This window comes from Platalea leucorodia (assembly GCF_965183815.1).
Source record: "Platalea leucorodia genome assembly, chromosome: 5".
Taxonomy (NCBI): Eukaryota; Metazoa; Chordata; class Aves; order Pelecaniformes; family Threskiornithidae; genus Platalea; species Platalea leucorodia.
Window position 1 is genome coordinate 90,938,897 of NC_138827.1, and position 16,944 is coordinate 90,955,840.

The following is a 16,944-nucleotide window of genomic DNA, read 5'->3' on the forward strand; positions in this document are numbered from 1 at the left end:
CAGATATCAGCCTTTCCATTCATGAAGATGACACTCATGCATCTCCTGATAATTTCCTTGGTAAAAAAATAAGAAGATTAAAATTCATAAAGTGATTTGAAGATGGGAAAAGTTTGTGAAGTCAGTTTCTTCCCACGTCCACGATTTGCAGATCATTTCACAGCATTCATTTATGAATATCATTGTTACTGGATAATGCTCTCACATGAAATCTTGGTTTCATTCAACTCTCCTTTTGTTGACAGCAGAAGAGACATTCATTCAAACCCACATTCTCAAATAACTTTACTTTGAAGAAGAGGCAAGAGGGGCAATTTTTAAGAATTCCCTGCAAAACTGAGCTTTTGCCCCTGCTTGCCCTGGAGTAGCACACCTTTGTCCTGGCCCTTGAAAACTAATAGTGAGCCAACTCATTTGCCTCGCTCGCAGGTCCAGGACATGGCAGGAGGAATAGCACCTCCTCTGAGATGCTTTCCTTTGGAAGAGAAGGTAGTGGATGGCTATGGACTCCCCTGAGTAGGGCGCTACAAGACTCACAGTTAGGCTCAGTACTTTATATACCTGTCATTATGAACAAACCCTACTACACTCACAGGGAGTGCTCGCTTCGGCTGGGAGAAAGAGGGACCATTGTTTTCTCCTGTTCCTGCTTAACAAGGTGTATATGCTTCCCAGATTGTGTTAATTGTCACCTTTTTACAGACCAAAGAACAAGTTGGAAAATCCCTTTCTGTGGTTTATATATATTTGAAAATAACCAAAACTAAACCAAACTTTAAACTATGAAAATAATATTTCCATAATGGAGATTTGAAGAGGTGCCTGCTTTAGGGGGGGGAAAGTGTCTTTATGCCTTCTGGTAGACTTTAAATAAGTCAATATACGTTACAGCGTTGCTAGTAAGTATAGAGTTTAAATCTCAGCTAATGACCTATTTTGATCCAGCTCCACTCACACTAAGGAAGGAGCAGCTGTTGCAGCTCCTAGGGGAAAAGGAAGAAGTTTTTTATCAATTCTGTATGAGCTGGCTGGTACCAAGCTGTGCTGACCGCATCTTGGCAGCTGTCACCAGACAGCAGTGGGGAACAAGACACCCACTGGCTGTGTTGTCGCAGCTTGCTGCCATTGGGGAAGTGCTTGTATTTGGTGGTAAATGCAAATCACAGAGGGAGAAGAGGGTTACGCCACAGTAAGGGGAAAATAAGTTTTCAAAGGGAGAAAACACGAGATGAAATATTTGAAGTGTTTAAAACTCAATATGGGGAAGAGATCAGCAAAGCACACAGGGCAGACTGTTCTCTAAAGGCATTCTAGATGTGGAATTGATTTTCAGTTGAAATCCTTTAAAGTCTATTTAAAACAAGTATTACAACTCTAACATCAGTAAAGCAGCTGGATATTAAATCTAACCAGTTGTTCTTGAACATCTTCCTAAATGTTTCTGCCAAGTATTAATCCTTTTTTTGCTAATAGCTTTCTCTACATTGCATTATTCATCAGTGTATTACCAGATGATTTCAAGCTTCTTTCCAGGTTCAAGGATTAGATCATAAAAGTATCACATGAGAATTTGTCAGCAGCAGTTACAAATGGGATGCAGAACAGAGGAGTCTTTGGGAGATTTTAGGGCTTCTGTTCAGAAGATTAAAATCAAATATTGGACTAAATCGTGCCTGAACACAGTTACTCAGGGGGCTGTGAAGGGCCAGGGCTATTTTCCTCTCAGCAACCCACAGAGGAAGGTGTAACCACCACTTGGTTACTCTGAGAGGAGCTGATGTAGGCTGGAGAATGGGGCAGATAATTCAGTCCGGCCTATATGGAGTTAATTGGCTACTGAGTAAATTGGGGAATGGTGGAGAAAATGGCTTCACTGCCCCCAGCTCTGCCCTTAAAGTTGTAGCTCCAAGATGAGTGAAGTGACTTTCAGAATGTATCTTGTAGGGGCTGATATTTGTGATATAGTTCATGCCATTTAGTAAGGCATCTTCGTGTCTTCTGGGGTTGATGTTTTGTATTCTGCAGACAGGACAATTACACACATGGGTAAAGCTGCTGATGCCAGCAAACTGCCTGGCAAGAGTCAAATTAGGGTGATTAGGCCCATAGCTTGCCAGCTCTTTGGTGTTTGCTTTTGCATCTGCAGACTGTGTGAGATGCAGTCAGCACTGAGTAGAGGCTGGGTGGGAGCTCAGCACAGCAGCTGCCTGCACTGGCGTTGTCAAAATAGATCCTCCGGGAACCCCACCCTGGGTTGTTGCCCAAGGGGCAGTAGCTGATCAGTGGAGCTAACCCATCTTAGCCAGTGCTTGCTTGTCTCAGGCTTTAATAACATGTTTCAAATGTGTGTGAATAGTTGAAACTAAAATGCTTTGCAGAAAGTAACTGTTACCTGAAGATAACTCTGAAAATGTTTCACTCTCTCGCATCTCCATGCTCACACCTCGCTTCACCTTTCTACCATACATCTGGCACATCTACACAACCTCTCTTTCCTCCCCTCATACACAGTCCCTCTTTCATGCCACTTCCTTACAGAAGACACACCAGAGTGCCCTGCAGGTCCAGCAGAAAGCCGAAGTGTTGCTACAGGCTGGGCACTATGATGCCGACGCTATCAGAGAGTGTGCCGAAAAGGTGGCCCTGCACTGGCAGCAGCTGATGCTGAAGATGGAGGACAGGCTCAAACTTGTCAATGCCTCGGTGGCCTTCTATAAAACCTCAGAGCAGGTGAGCTGAACAGTATCCTATCTGTATCACAGCATGTTGCTACAGCCTGGGATTTAGCTCCTCGTGTATAGGGCGAAGGTCTTGCCTCTCATGAAGATCAGCGGTGCAATCTCCACTCTTCTGGAGTGTTGAACTGTTCCAAAGACCTACTCTGCTAATATCACTAAGGACCAGTGCTCATTCTTCTCCCTTTTCCTTGAGTCATCCCAAAAGTAAGAAGAATGTGGCTTCAGTCAGCCCTGCTTGTCCTTAAAAGCTGCCCTTTGTCTTTTTACATATGTTTGCATGTCTCCATCCACATATTAGGTGTGTATAAACCTTTCTGTCACCTGAATAGGGCCAGTGTTGAGCCCTCAGGTGACTCCCAGCTGCTAAACACCAATGTGAGTACACTCCACGATGTAGCAGCGCTGGTAGGTGTGGATTTTCTACTCTGACCCTGAGTGCAGAGGGTCTTCTGCCAGCAAGGGATCTCTCAGCGTTGGCAAAATTAACTGTCCATTTGCTGCATTGGCATAGTGTTGGCATAGCAATGCTATGCCACACGTGGAAACCAAAGTTTGAACTAGTCAAAATTGTTTCTCTGACAAGTATTGTAACAAAAAAAAAAAAAAAAAAAAAAAAAAGAAGAAAAAAAAGGCAGCAGTTCGCAGTAATATTCATCTTAAAGTTTTAAGTGAAGCATTGCAATTCTTGAAGCTTGTCAGTTTTTTTAATTGTCCCCTTGCCAATGGAAAGAATTTCTGCAATTCTACCATTTTAGTTTGAAGTTCTCATGATATCAGAGTTCATTTTGAGGAATGCAAATCTGCTTTTCCTTGAGAACTGCTTGCAGTTACTTTGTGAGCAGTATTAGCCAGTGTTTTCACTAGTAGTTAAACACCACCATGCCAAAAAAGATGCCAAGATATGAAGGGATTTCTCTTAAATCCATCTGCAACACAGATAATTACAGCAGTAACCATTATGTGTTGACACAACTTTACTTCATTCCAGGTGTCCATGAATTGCAAAACACATTCCAGTTCACTGCTGGTACGATGGGATTATTCATCCCTTGCAAAAAAGGTGCCATTTATACCGTAGTCAATGAGAATCAGTGTCATAGTGTGGGTACTCACATAGCCTTGCCTGATGTAATTTACTGCAGCCAGGCGGTTCCCGTTAGCATGGATATTGCAGGAACCTTGCTTTATACAAAAGGCAGCAGTGATTGCCATTAAATTTTCTATTGTTATTATCACACAGTTAGTTCCTCAGTTAGAGAACCAGACATGGGAAGTTTTTTAGCACACCTAAATATATCATTATGGAAAGAGATTATTTTTTCCTTTACACCCTTTCCTTTACATTGAGGCTGTAGATGATCCTTGGGCCACTTTTTGGTGTCATTTTTTTAATATATTTTTAAGATTGTTTAAGATGAATTCATTCCTTATAATGAACGTCTTTCACTGTGAAGAGTTTCAAACAGATTTACAGTCCCTGATGCATTCAAGACTGAAATGAATTACTGCTGGTGGAGGATTGTGAGAAATGAAAACCATTAAGGGATTCATTAGTGCTTTAGACAGTCAAATGTGCTGGCCAAAGTATGCATAGCCAGTAATTTATCAAGTCAGTCTCTCTTCCTGTTTCCAAGTCATAGACAAGCATACTGCAGTGCCCACCAGTTCATTCATTAGTTGTGTCTATTCAGCAAATGTTTAGGGAAAAGATCATTCAGTCTTTGAATGCTCATAAACTCACTGCTGCATGTAGTCTGTCATCTTCTCTTGGGCTGCACGACTGATCTACGGTCCTTAACGGTCTGCTCCCTGACTGAATAAGAGTGGACTGAGTAATTTACTGGATCCTGAATTCTCTGAGTATCTCAAAAAAGCAGCTAAAAGGGTGGAGAGACTGTCAAAACCAGCCAAACTTTTTCATGCCTGTCTTCCGCAGGCATACTGTGTTCTTGATATAACCAGTGGAGCCCTGGCTTTCAAATAGCCCAGTTTCTTCTCTCTGACTTCATTGACAGCCCACTTTATATTAATTTCTCTCATCATTTTAACAGAGAGATGATATTTGCATATGCAGGGACCATTCTTTCTGAAAACATGTGGACCCCAGGCAGTCTATATACTTTCATTTTTAAGTCACCAAAGTCCAATAGAGTACCAAAGTTTTCAAGAACTAAGAAGTAAAATGGAAATGCTTTTCTGTGCCTGAATAACACATGGGGCACTTGATCTCTGATAAATGTTTGAGGGTGAATGTTGGTTTGGATCCAAGCAGGAAGATGATTTCAGATTGTCAAATGCATAAAGTCCTTAAACAGCCTGGCAGCAGAGTAAGTTGATCAGTTATCTCAGTTCACCAGTTTTAGGAACGAGTTTCATGTGTTCCTCAATGGAGTTATATGAAAATGGCCTGCGACAGTGGGGAGGATTGGTGGGTGATGCTAGAGTCCTTTCCAGACTGTGCTCTTGAGCATGTAGGGTCCTCTGAATTATAACTGTCTTCAAATAAAAGTTGCAGGAGTGAGCAAGAAAAGGGTCAACATGGTTAGCTGGACGCCCAGCAATAACTGACTGGATCTTGAGTAATCACAGCAATGGAGTGTGTAGGAAGAGCCTTCTGGGAGAGAAGAGGAAAGTTCCAACTGGTCCTGAAGACTTTTGCATTTTTTTCGGTGTTTGCACAGGCCACTAAGAGTCATTCTCAGGATCTGCCACGCAAAAGACTCAGCCTTGTCCAAGGCCACTGCACACACAGTTTCCAGACTGTGTTAGTTAATTTACCTCATTCCCATTATTCTACCAAGATAGAAGATACTTGTGTAAGCCCTGTGCAGTGGAACACCTGCATCCACCTAGGTTGCGACACTGATTTAATGTCTATTGGTTTCCATCAGTCTTTACAAAAGCTGTATAGGGAGCATCTAACATGCAGCTGAAGAGAATTAGTTCCAGCTTCAGACTTTGTTTCAGGAAAGTATTTAAGCATGTGTTTTTCTTTAAGTATGTGCTAAGTCTCTTGACTTCAGTGGGATTTAAACATATCTAAAGCACCCTTCCTGTATAGGGATTGTTTCCTGAATGATCCACTGGGGCCAACACTGACCCCTGCCTTGATTCAACCTTTTGAGCTTCCCCCCAGTTATCCATTGGAAGAGAAGAAGGATTTATCACCCTTAAACCAGACGAATGCATCCCAGAGTAGAAAACTGCTAGATCATTCTGTCCAGGGTCTGTTTCATACCCACTTATCCTCCATGCCATGGCCTGTAATCCAAAACATTTCGATTGAAATGTTATTGGTCATAGACTTTTACTGAGTATGTTCATCCTGATTATGATTGTAGTTAACTGGATTGTTGTGCTATGGGCATGTTTCAGGTGTGCAGTGTATTAGAGAGCTTGGAGCAAGAATACAGACGGGATGAAGACTGGTGTGGAGGTCGAGATAAACTTGGACCAGCAGCTGAGATAGACCACGTCATCCCTCTGATCAGCAAACATCTGGAACAGAAGGAGGCTTTTCTCAAGGTCTCATTTTAGTTCTCTAATAAGTCAGGAAAGCTCATTAAGTCGTCAATTTAGAGCAGTGTTGGTGAGTTTGAGAGGAGGCTCTAAGGTGTAATTGTAGTTCAGCTACTGGCTGGCTGTATAAGCCCGAGGCCAGTTTCAGGCTGTTATAGTAAGGGTAATAAGTATTATCACCAATGCATATCTCAGAGAGATGTCATCAGGACTGATTAGGTGCTATTTGCATTGCACCTGGAGGATGCTAGTTGTTGTGCTGGTTCAAAGTTCAAATTCTCAAAATTGCATATGATGAGCATTATAAATGACAGGTTTTATATGGCATTTTGGTGTTGGCTTATACAAACCAAATTCTGTCCTCCAAGCCAATAACTGAAGAACTACTAACAACTGAAGCAATTGTGTCACTGTAGGGCAGCACCAGGATGGAGAAAAAGATTTCCTCCTGCCTTCCAGGTGCTGCTTTGTAAGAACTGTGGAGCTGACAAGTCAATTGACAGCCAGCCTCCCACCTTCCACTAAAACCGATATACAACATGAAATTACGCTTGCAGGCAAGACTTAAGAAATGATGTCTCTAGATTATACGTTTTTTGAAATAATGAGTACTTTTCTTGAGAGATGGGTTAGCTTTGGTTAGATTGAAAACATGTGAGGTACTAGCTCTTTACGAGCAGTTGTTTTATTACTGTCATTAATTTGCCTTAATATGTAAAATCAGCCACTATATTCAAAATTACTCGTGTTTTAATACATTTATGAGGCTGTTAGTTTATTGGCTGAGTTTATTGACTCTTAACTGAAGCTCTCATGTTCTCATATGAAAGAGAACTCCCTGCAAAATAAGCAGAGAACTCCCTTGGGTCCCCTTTGCTTTCTTTGCTCATCTTTACTGATTCTTTTTGGTCGGGGCTGTTTTTCTTAGGCCTGTACACTGGCACGAAGGAACGCTGAGGTATTCCTCAAGTACATCCACCGGAACAATGTCAGCATGCCCGGAGTAGCAAGCCATACAAGGGGGCCCGAGCAGCAAGTGAAAGGTTGGTGTGCTGGTGCAATGACAGCATTGAAGGTTTTGTTTGCTTCCCCCTCTACTGTGTGATCATCCTGAAGTTTGTGAACATGCTGAGAAGGCACCTTAAGGTTTTGCCATCTGCTGTCACTAGAATGATACATGTACCTGACACCTTTAGCAAGGGTAGTGAGGCCTCTCAGAAAGTGATCCCTCCTCTGCTAGGCATGAGTTCTTATACAGAACTCTGCTGTTGCTGGTGGTAGGGGGAAAAAAGGAAAGGAGTTTGAAACATGGGCTCTGTCTGGCTTCTCTCCTCAGGAGAGTCCATGGGAGTGATATTGTGCCACCCCATCATGTAGGTTGTCAGCTGAGATGATCAGACACGATTTTGCCTTAATATCTAAAAATGCATAAAGAAATAAGCACATATCAAATAAAAGGTCTAGGTGCATCCTGTTGCTGCTGAGCACAAGAAAAAAATGAACCCCAAACTTATGTGTCCCTAGGATGGATCTGATATTTTTTTGTCCCTGGAATCCTGTTTGATGTCCTACCACATCAGACAATCACCAGCAAAAGTATCTGCCTGTAGTTACTCTCCTTTGGTCAAAAGAGCACCCTTTTACAATCAGATGATACATCTGAGATGTTTGAAATGTTTCCACTCCTCTGCTTAATTGAAGAGTTTTTAATCTGTGCCTAGCAATGCTGCAAGGTACTGATAAGAATAAGCAAAGTCATTCTGCAGAAATAAACAATTTTTTGTTATTATTATTGGCTTTCTTACGAGCTGCAGAAAGATACAGGTTAAAAGCAGTGCAGTCATCATATATGTGGGGAGGGATGGGAACTTTGGTTATACACAGAAGATGAAAATGGTGCTATGGAAGAGATTCTTTTCCTTCCTTTCTTTCAATACAAGTTCTTCAATGTTAACATGACTTTGTTCAACTTTCTCCCGCTACTGTGTCAAATGCTTGTTGTTCTTGTGGACTTTTGTTCCCTATAGTTGAAAATCAGGGGAAAATTAATTAAATCCTGACTCAGCAAGCCCTTAAATATGCACCTGATACAAGCTTGTGAGTGTTCCTCACTGAGCTTGTTTGAAATTACTCACTTATATAAAAATCAGCTTGAATATTAGTCTTTTTCTAAGCCAAATGTGTAATTCTTATGCTTGGCGAGTCTATCCAAAGAAGATCTTTGAAGTGGACACTCTAGTTCAGAATAAAAGCACCATTTAGTAGGATTCTTTTTGTGCTTCCAAAGCAAAGTCATTAATACAGAGCAAAATTAGTTTTATTTGGCATAAACTGTTTATGCAGAGACCTGATCTAGAGCACCTATGACAAGCTTCAAGTTCATTTTGTCATTTAGACAAAGTTCCCTCAGTAGGGACTGGGCTAGGTTTTGCAATTAACTTCAGTATTACGATTTTTTTTACCATAATCAGTGTCACACTTGTAAATGGGGAGGGATACATCCAAATCTGTTTGGTGCCACCAGTGTTGATACATAAGCAATGAACATCAGTACATTCAGAAAGGGCTTAGGGTGAGAGAGGTTATTAACAGGTGCTGTAAATGATCGTAAGTCACAGTAAGTGATTGAGAAGCCAGACTCAATGTTTTAGTATGAAAGAGTGTGGCTGCTGCCCTGGCTGCGTGTGGCTCAGTCCCCTCTAGTGGATGCTCCGCTCTGAGGATGAGGGCAGGAGGGCTGCTGTGCCTCGCCTGCCGAGGTGGCTACCTGAGCTCCGCACCTGGCTACCTGAGCTCCGCGCCCAGACGTGGCTGGGATGAGCCACGCTGCTGCCAGCTACACGACAGCTCAGTTTAATTAGAACAGCTCAGGTTTAACTAAGCTTTATGTCAGTTATACAGTGTAAATCTCTTGCACTCTCCCTGCCTGTAATCTTTTCAGTTAAACCCATGGTCCTTTTTAAAGACTTAAATCACACCCTTTTATCAAGTTGATACAGTCTGGCTGTGTACGCTGGTTTTGAAGGAGAACACGTATGTCCTAGACTCCAAGGAGTAGCAGGTCTCCTGCCAGTCTCTTCCTGAATCTGGGTGTCTGTCACACCCCCATCACACAGAAAACAGTTTAGAGGACCAATACCAGGCCTCAACGCAAAATCGTAGCCCAGCAATAACTGCACAGGGAGCAGCGCACAGAGGGTCGCCGGGCAGCACAGCTGTATAAGAAGCTTTACCGGGTATGTCAAACTGGGGGCTCAGGTCTGAATTAAATTCAGTCATGACCAGAGCTCTGCATGGGACAGTAGGCTTTGATGCCAAATGCTGGGTAGCCTGTGGCCAGAGCAACAGATAAGGCAGTAAAAGGGCAACTTCTCCTATGTCAACCAGTACTAGACTCCTGAAATAAGCAACAGAAGAGAACGAAAGGGCTAGAAATCATGTACCCTAGTGTACTTACTGGGGTAAATCCCAAACTCTGTTCTAGCATCTTCTCCTTTACCAGATAACCCTGCAACTGCGCTTTTTTTTGTTGTTTTTTTGTTTGCCTTTTTTCTTTTTTTAAAGCAGCCCCTTTGAATTAATGCTTGGTTTTAAGAAGTATAGTCTCAGGGACTCTGCTCTTGGGCGTGTGGTCCAGGCAGAGTGAGTAAATTCAGCTTTTTATGGCTTATTTCTGTATGCATTCACGGAATCACTAATCATACAGACATTTTACTTTGCCCTACAGCCATTCTGAGTGAGCTGCTGCAGAGGGAGAACCGGGTCCTTCACTTCTGGACCCTGAAGAAGCGGAGATTAGATCAGTGCCAACAATACGTTGTCTTTGAGCGCAGTGCCAAGCAGGTAGTGTAAAAACCCCTCTTTGTCTTTGTGTCCTGGAAGTGTGTAGAGATTTCTTGTATCAGTGTAATGCCTCTGTGTGGGGTTCCTGTTGCAATCTCAAGTTGTATTTAAAAACCATAACGTTTGAAAACATGGCAAATTTAAAACATTTTAAGAAAATTCCAAAACCCAACAACAAAACTCAGTATTTTTGCCAGGTCAGATTAATTTCTGGATTTGGTCATTTGTTTGAAAATAAATATAAAAGCAAACTTGTTTTATTGAGCTATTACTGAATGAGAAAACTGCTTTCCCTGCATGCAGATTTATCTGGATATAGGTAAATTCCCTACATTCCTTTTTCTCCTAGGAAACATACCATGCCTTTTGTATCCTCTCCCACTTGCTTTGATTGATGTATTCTTTTTATGTGTTCCTAGAAAGTGTTTTAGTATATGCAGTATTAAGTCCCAATGGATCTGATATCCTTTATTTGGCAGATTTTTTTTGTCAGAGGATTAGTTCTTGAAATACAAAGACTGTTTGTTTTGTTTTTCCTTTGGTTGTTTTTGACATTCACAGGCCTTAGACTGGATCCAAGAAACAGGCGAATATTACCTCTCTACTCACAACTCCACAGGGGAATCAGCAGAAGAAACTCAGGAACTCCTGAAGGAATATGGGGAATTCAGAGTACCTGCCAAGGTAAACAGTGACTTTAATCTAATTATGGCATATGCCTTAGTCTATGTTTATGATCCTGTTTCAATGCCTTAAATCTCTGTAATAATATTCTCTTGATTTTGTATTTTCCTCCTGACATTCCTAGCCCAGAAGATAAATGTCTTTTGAGAACTGTGATCTTTCATTTTTAGCAAGACGTAGGCACAAAAAGGAGGTTTTCTCCCCCTTGGTCTGTACTGGTTATGGAGCATTTTTGTTCTGATCAGAAGGAAAAGAAAGTCCATTTGCATACAGAGTTCACAGCAACCTAATGAGACATACCCTAATTCCATCCTCAAACAATCATACAAGAACGGTATAGATTAACTAATTGATCTGAACATATCCAAGGTCATCTTCGATTCCCTGTCTCTTTCTCCTGTCATTACCAACCACAATTTGTTCCATTAATTTCAGCTGGGTTGATCACAGATGATCATTTATCTCATTCGAAATAATCTGCTGATCTCAACAAAATACTTTAAATAAATGGGTTTGTAAACTCTGGGATGAACATTTTTTAATACAAAGCTGCATTACCAAGAATCTTTTAATTTATATGGAGCAATTCTGAGAAATCTGGTGGGGTTTACAGAGGAATGGTGATTGGATCTGCTTCAGACAAATTAATTCAAACCATAGGTAATTCACAGACAGTGAATCCACAGGGGTATTAACAGTCACTGATAAGGATCTAAATTGCAGAGTCAGACTGCAGCAAGACCATGGCTTTGGTATTATGTGGCTTCATTTCACTGTGTCCTGAAATTGATCTTCTGTAATCCTTAAATTCCTCATTAGGCTGTCCATACTCGCATGGGTTTGATTCACAGGCTTCGTGGTGTTCTTGTCCCCTTCCTTTTTCCTTAGCTTGCATGTTTGTGAAAATGGGAGATAACTAGCAGTGGATGGGAGTTAATTTAATCAAACAGGACCCGTACAACAGTCCTTTAACAGTGCTCTGAGCCTCTAACCACCCATAATCAGTCCGCCTGAAAACATGTTCCAGTTTATAATTTAATTTTGATCAGAAAAATCCCAATTCATCCTGAAGTTTCCAAACTATTTCTGCTCTTGACTTTGCCTAGGATTGAGTTTTATACCTTGTTCCTTATTGACCATTACTGGCTGTTCCTTACACTGATGCATCTAGTCTTGCTCCCTAGGGCTCTAGTAAATCACTTTCCTACTACTGATCTAGAATATTTTCACTGCCACGTGCAATCTGGTAAATGCACGTCACTCCCAGACTGATGTTATTCTCAAATTAAGCTGTAACTGAAAGCCTTCCTGATCCCAATAACTTTGTGGCCAAACCAATTGTTTGGAAAGCAAAAACACCAGTAGCTTTTGGGAGTGAAACACCCTTTAAGTATAACAGGAAGTCAGATTTTTACTTCTCCATACCTAGCCTTGCTTAAATACTCAGTTAATTTGTTAAGATGACCTCTGATTCAGCTATTAATTTATTTTACTGGTGAAATTTCTTGAATTTAGTTTCGTGCTTGAAATCTGCTAGATGCTTTCTGGTCTGACATGCATTTGTCCATGTTGCTGATAACGTCAAGTACCTGATAGCATGTCTCGCTTCAGGCGGAGTGGAGAGTTCTCCCCATCTCTGAAAAGCAGCTTGCCAGTACCTCTGGGGATACTACTGATTCTCCTTTTGCTTTTGAGGATTAACACGTGTGCTACAGCTGGAGTGCAGTCTGTACAGCTGATATCTCAGTTTTTATAAGCATTTTGTACTTGAGTTGGCTTGAACATAGGGTCCAGGCTCCTTCAGTTCCTAGGATAGATTTGGAATCTAAGCTAAAATTTATAACTAGCTCTTTTGTGCCAGATTTGCACAAAGTTCCTCAACATGGAAAACCATAGTGACTAAGGGGCAGTCAGAGCCCAAGTGGAACAGAAAAGACCTCTGGAAGGTTTAGGGTGTCAGTGCATGTTTTGCAGCTCAGACATCTTTTAGTTTATAATGCTCTAACTGGAACTAAAATACTGATGGGAGACTTTATAGTAGACAAGGAATTTGGATTTAAATTCTGTTTGTTTCTGAAACCGAGTAGTAGTGACTGAAACTCACTTCCTGGCCTGATATGTGGTGTATTAATGACCTGCCTACACAGGTCTGCAGAACCACCTAGGTAAAAGATTCAGAGTAACTTGGTGTATTTTATGAGGTGTGGTTTTAAAATCCTGTCTTCTACTCCAAGGTTCACAAAAAATAAGTTTTTGGTTATGGGAAGGAGGCATGTCTAACTTCCAACATGTTTTCCTTATGTGTTTGTGTGTGTGTGGTTTCAAAAACCTGACTTTTTGTATCTCCTGCAGCTTCATAAGTGTCCTTATAAAAATGTCATTCCTTTCATGTTTTATTGGGCAAAGTTTAAAGCATATGATTCTGTATAAGATGAAGTACAGGCACTCTTTAATGATGTATAAAAAATTGTGAGCTGCTTCTGACTGCTGTGTGAATTAAAAGCACAGGAAATAATAATAATGCAACATAACCAAGGACCATATTTTTGGCAGCAAACAAAGGAAAAAGTGAAGCTCCTCATCCAGCTGGCTGACAGCTTTGTAGAAAAAGGACATATACACGCCACTGAAATTAGGAAGTGGGTCACCACCGTTGACAAACGCTACCGTGACTTCTCTCTCAGGATGGGGAAATACCGCTACTCCCTGGAAAAAGCCGTTGGAATCAATACAGAGGTACTGTAAGTCCATGTCCTGCTGGGGTTCTATATCAAAGGTGAAAGTCACAGAGGGAAGTGAAGTCTATGGTATCAATGCCGCAGGTTATCATGCATCCTTTATTGTGCAACACTTAAAACCTAGCCAACCTACCTAGCCAAGCTCAGAACTGTTTCTGAAGAGAAAAAGTTTTTTTGTGGCAGATCAGTCATGTGAGGAGGAGACAGATGAAGATCAGAAAGACTTTCTAAGCAAATGTTCACACCATCCTCCAGGAGACCATACAGCTACTGGGAAGGAGGAGGAAACCCATTATTTGAATAAAAGTCTGTGTTAATTTTAGCATAAGCCATAAATCCTGCTCCCACACCATTATTTTGAATCAAACTCAGGCTTTGACTGTAAGTTTCCATTCTCTCATCCTTTAACTAACCAAAAAATTGATCCCCAGCCTCATCTCTGAGCTCTTTTAGGTGAAATAGAGCAACACAAGAGAAACAAAAATTAGAACCTCCTGCTGTTCCCTGGCCACAGTATTAAGGGGGAGTGCCAGAAGCAGAAACACTTTAAAACGTTTCAGTCAACGATCCTTCAAAATTAAGTATCAAAGAAAGAGGAATAAATTCACTCACTTACACCCTCAAGATACCTTAAATGCACTGTTCCTTGTAGGGTCTCTGGTTTACACAAAGTTACTAACCACAGTCTGGAAAGTATTTCCATGGCAGGAGGCCATTGGAAGCTGGGATTGTCTCTGCATAGTGCCTTACTTTATCAGACTATTTATGAAGTCCCATACTAGGCAACTTATTTAGATGTGAAGGAGCAATGTAAAATTTAGATGTTTGTTGTCAATACCTATTTCTAGATAGGAGTAACAGTGAAGACTATAATAAATCTCATAGTTGGCGTTTTTTAAGATTTCTCTCTCACCTTCTCCCTTCTCACTGTAGTTCTAAATCTCTTTGAACTTCCTTCTTTCTGACATTGGTATTTTTACCTTACTTTTGTCCCTTCTTATCCATTTGATCTCATGAACATACTGCATTTTGCATGACAGTAGGGTTACAATGAATTTAAAATCTGTACTCTCACTTTTTGTAGGATAACAAGGACCTAGAACTAGATATTATTCCAGCAAGTCTTTCAGACCGGGAGGTAAAGCTGCGAGATGCAAATCATGAAGTCAATGAAGAAAAAAGAAAGTCGGCCAGAAAGAAAGAGTATGTCCCTAAACACGCGCAGTCTGCTATGACACATTATCTAAGAGTGATTCTGTGATATTTATGTAACTGACATACTTATGTGACTGACTGACAGTCCTATAACTCCTTCCAGCTGTGGAGCTATTGAGATAAATCTACAGATGTAGGGCAGAAGTTGTGGCTTGTAGGCTAGAGAATTTCAGAACATACAGGTTGAATTTCTTCTGGTTTTAATCAGAAGTTACGTTTGGAAAGGAAAAGGAGTGAGTCAAGCACTTCAATTAGACCCTGATGTCGTGGAGATCCTCACTGTCACGATTTATTTCTGACTGTATGTGAAAAGTAAAATGAACAGAAAAAATGAAAAGCATCTTTATACGTCTAGGTATCATCTAAACTCCAATGGCAGCCAAAGGAGTTAATTGGGTTTCAGTGACACAAGAGTTCACTTGAAGTTTAGGTTCAAATTTCAGTGAGTGTAGAACTGAGAGAACTAGAAATGTTTCATACTAGAGGAAAGATTTGGAGAGTGCTTGTTGCACTTAAATCTAGAAACAGTCTGATTTTACAGTATTTTGTCTTAATTTTTTTGTGAGAATATTCTGGAAAGCATTTGTATGTACGATCCTTCTCACCCCTCTGAAATTGTCACTACAGTGCATAACCTTGATAAGAAACCATTTCTACTTTAGGAAACAGTGGTTACACTTGATCTGCCTGTGGCACGTTTTCAAAACATTGGGCATTTCAACTTTGCGATGACCAGCCTCAGGCACTAGAGATGTGGTTGTTGGGCTTCCCAGCAGTCTGGATTTTCTCCAGTCAAATACCAAGCTGTTGAAGCCTCTTCAAAGTAGTGATGTCTCCCAAATCCATCTGTATTGCCACTGAAGGTCAAGTTTCAGGGTGACTTACCGTTGACTATTAGTGAAGATGCAAATGTTGTCAGTGAATCTCAAGTCCTTACTCCTGAGGAAAAAAAATTCTGAGAATCAGTTGACTGTTAAGGATGGGCATGTAGATAGTAAATCACACCTCAGGGTTGCATAAATACAACTTAACAGAATTTTATGCAGGAAAGATATTTAGAAAATAACCCTACAAGAGAATAGAGTATGAGGTGGTATTTCATTCATGGAGCTGAAAGGTGCAAAGTGAGGCAGCTGAAGGCTTAAAGTGGAAGTACACTGATTCGTGAAGACAACAGAAGGATGTTTTGTTTTCTGTTCATTGTACAAATGTCTATAATGTCCAAAACACTTGAAAGACTTTCTTTTTTCAGATTCATTATGGCTGAGCTGCTTCAGACAGAAAAAGCTTATGTCAGGGACTTACATGAATGTTTAGAGGTAAGTCACGGCCTGGGGAGTCTCCAGTATTTTCAGGAAGGACATCGTATCCTTTGTGGTGGTGATGTTCACTGTAGTGCAAAGGCTGACCTTGACAAGCGTTGGTATGAGGGTACCACCATCCGTGGCTAGCCACAGACCTATGTCCTGCTGGTGGTGGGAGCTGGGTGGGCAGCAGAGGGAGCTTGTCTCCCACCAGCAGAACCGTGTCCTGTGTCCTGTGCTCCCCACGCGTGGCTGTCAACGTCTGTACCCCCAGGGACACATGAGTGTGTCTTTATTTACAAAGTTGCGCTGACCCCTGCAGAGTGAGAGCAGGGACTCAGTAAAGAGCAATATATTTGCACGTTGACCTGAAATGTGTTGGTTTCTAGTCTTTTTTTTTTTTTTTTTTTGAATCACGGAGCATTTTCTTAAGAATTCAAATTTATTCCTTTAGATCATCTCACGCTAGACAAAGAGCTGGATTTGCACTGTCAAATACCCTTGCCTAGCTCTACAGCAGGGTGTTCCTGAAGGGGACTGTGATATTCAGGGCAAAAAAAGCGGAGTGTATTTCAGTGAAATCTGTCATCTTTCATATTCCTGCAGTTTGAAAGAGATTTTTATGTATCTAGTGCTACTGAAGTGGCAAATCCAACTTAACTTTCAACTGTTTCTGCCTGCAGTTTTTGGACACCATCAGTTGGACAGCAAAGACAGGTGTTGTTGGCATGTTTCTGCTTTTTCCTCAGACAACTTCTGAGTATCAGCACTTTAAATTTCTCTGGAGAGCTTTCTGTGACACTGGAACATTTTTTTTTTTTTTTTAGCTTGTTTCTTTAATCTCAAAGTACATAGTTCCCTTGTCAGCCTGTGCCTTTGACAATAAAACAGGGAGATCTATTC

The 16,944-nt window shown here is 41.1% G+C and overlaps 1 protein-coding gene across 1 annotated transcript in view; it reads left to right on the forward strand.

The window, feature by feature from the left end:
- Positions 1–16,944, forward strand: part of KALRN (kalirin RhoGEF kinase) — a gene marked incomplete at its 5' end in the record, with an annotated part of 528,347 nt that overhangs the window by 356,134 nt on the left and 155,269 nt on the right. Inside the window, 8 exons of the mRNA XM_082311480.1 lie at positions 2,512–2,730; positions 6,114–6,263; positions 7,186–7,300; positions 9,985–10,100; positions 10,662–10,784; positions 13,338–13,520; positions 14,607–14,725; positions 15,990–16,056. Coding sequence (XP_082167606.1) covers positions 2,512–2,730; positions 6,114–6,263; positions 7,186–7,300; positions 9,985–10,100; positions 10,662–10,784; positions 13,338–13,520; positions 14,607–14,725; positions 15,990–16,056 — 1,092 coding nt within the window. The remainder of the gene's footprint in view (positions 1–2,511; positions 2,731–6,113; positions 6,264–7,185; positions 7,301–9,984; positions 10,101–10,661; positions 10,785–13,337; positions 13,521–14,606; positions 14,726–15,989; positions 16,057–16,944) is intronic.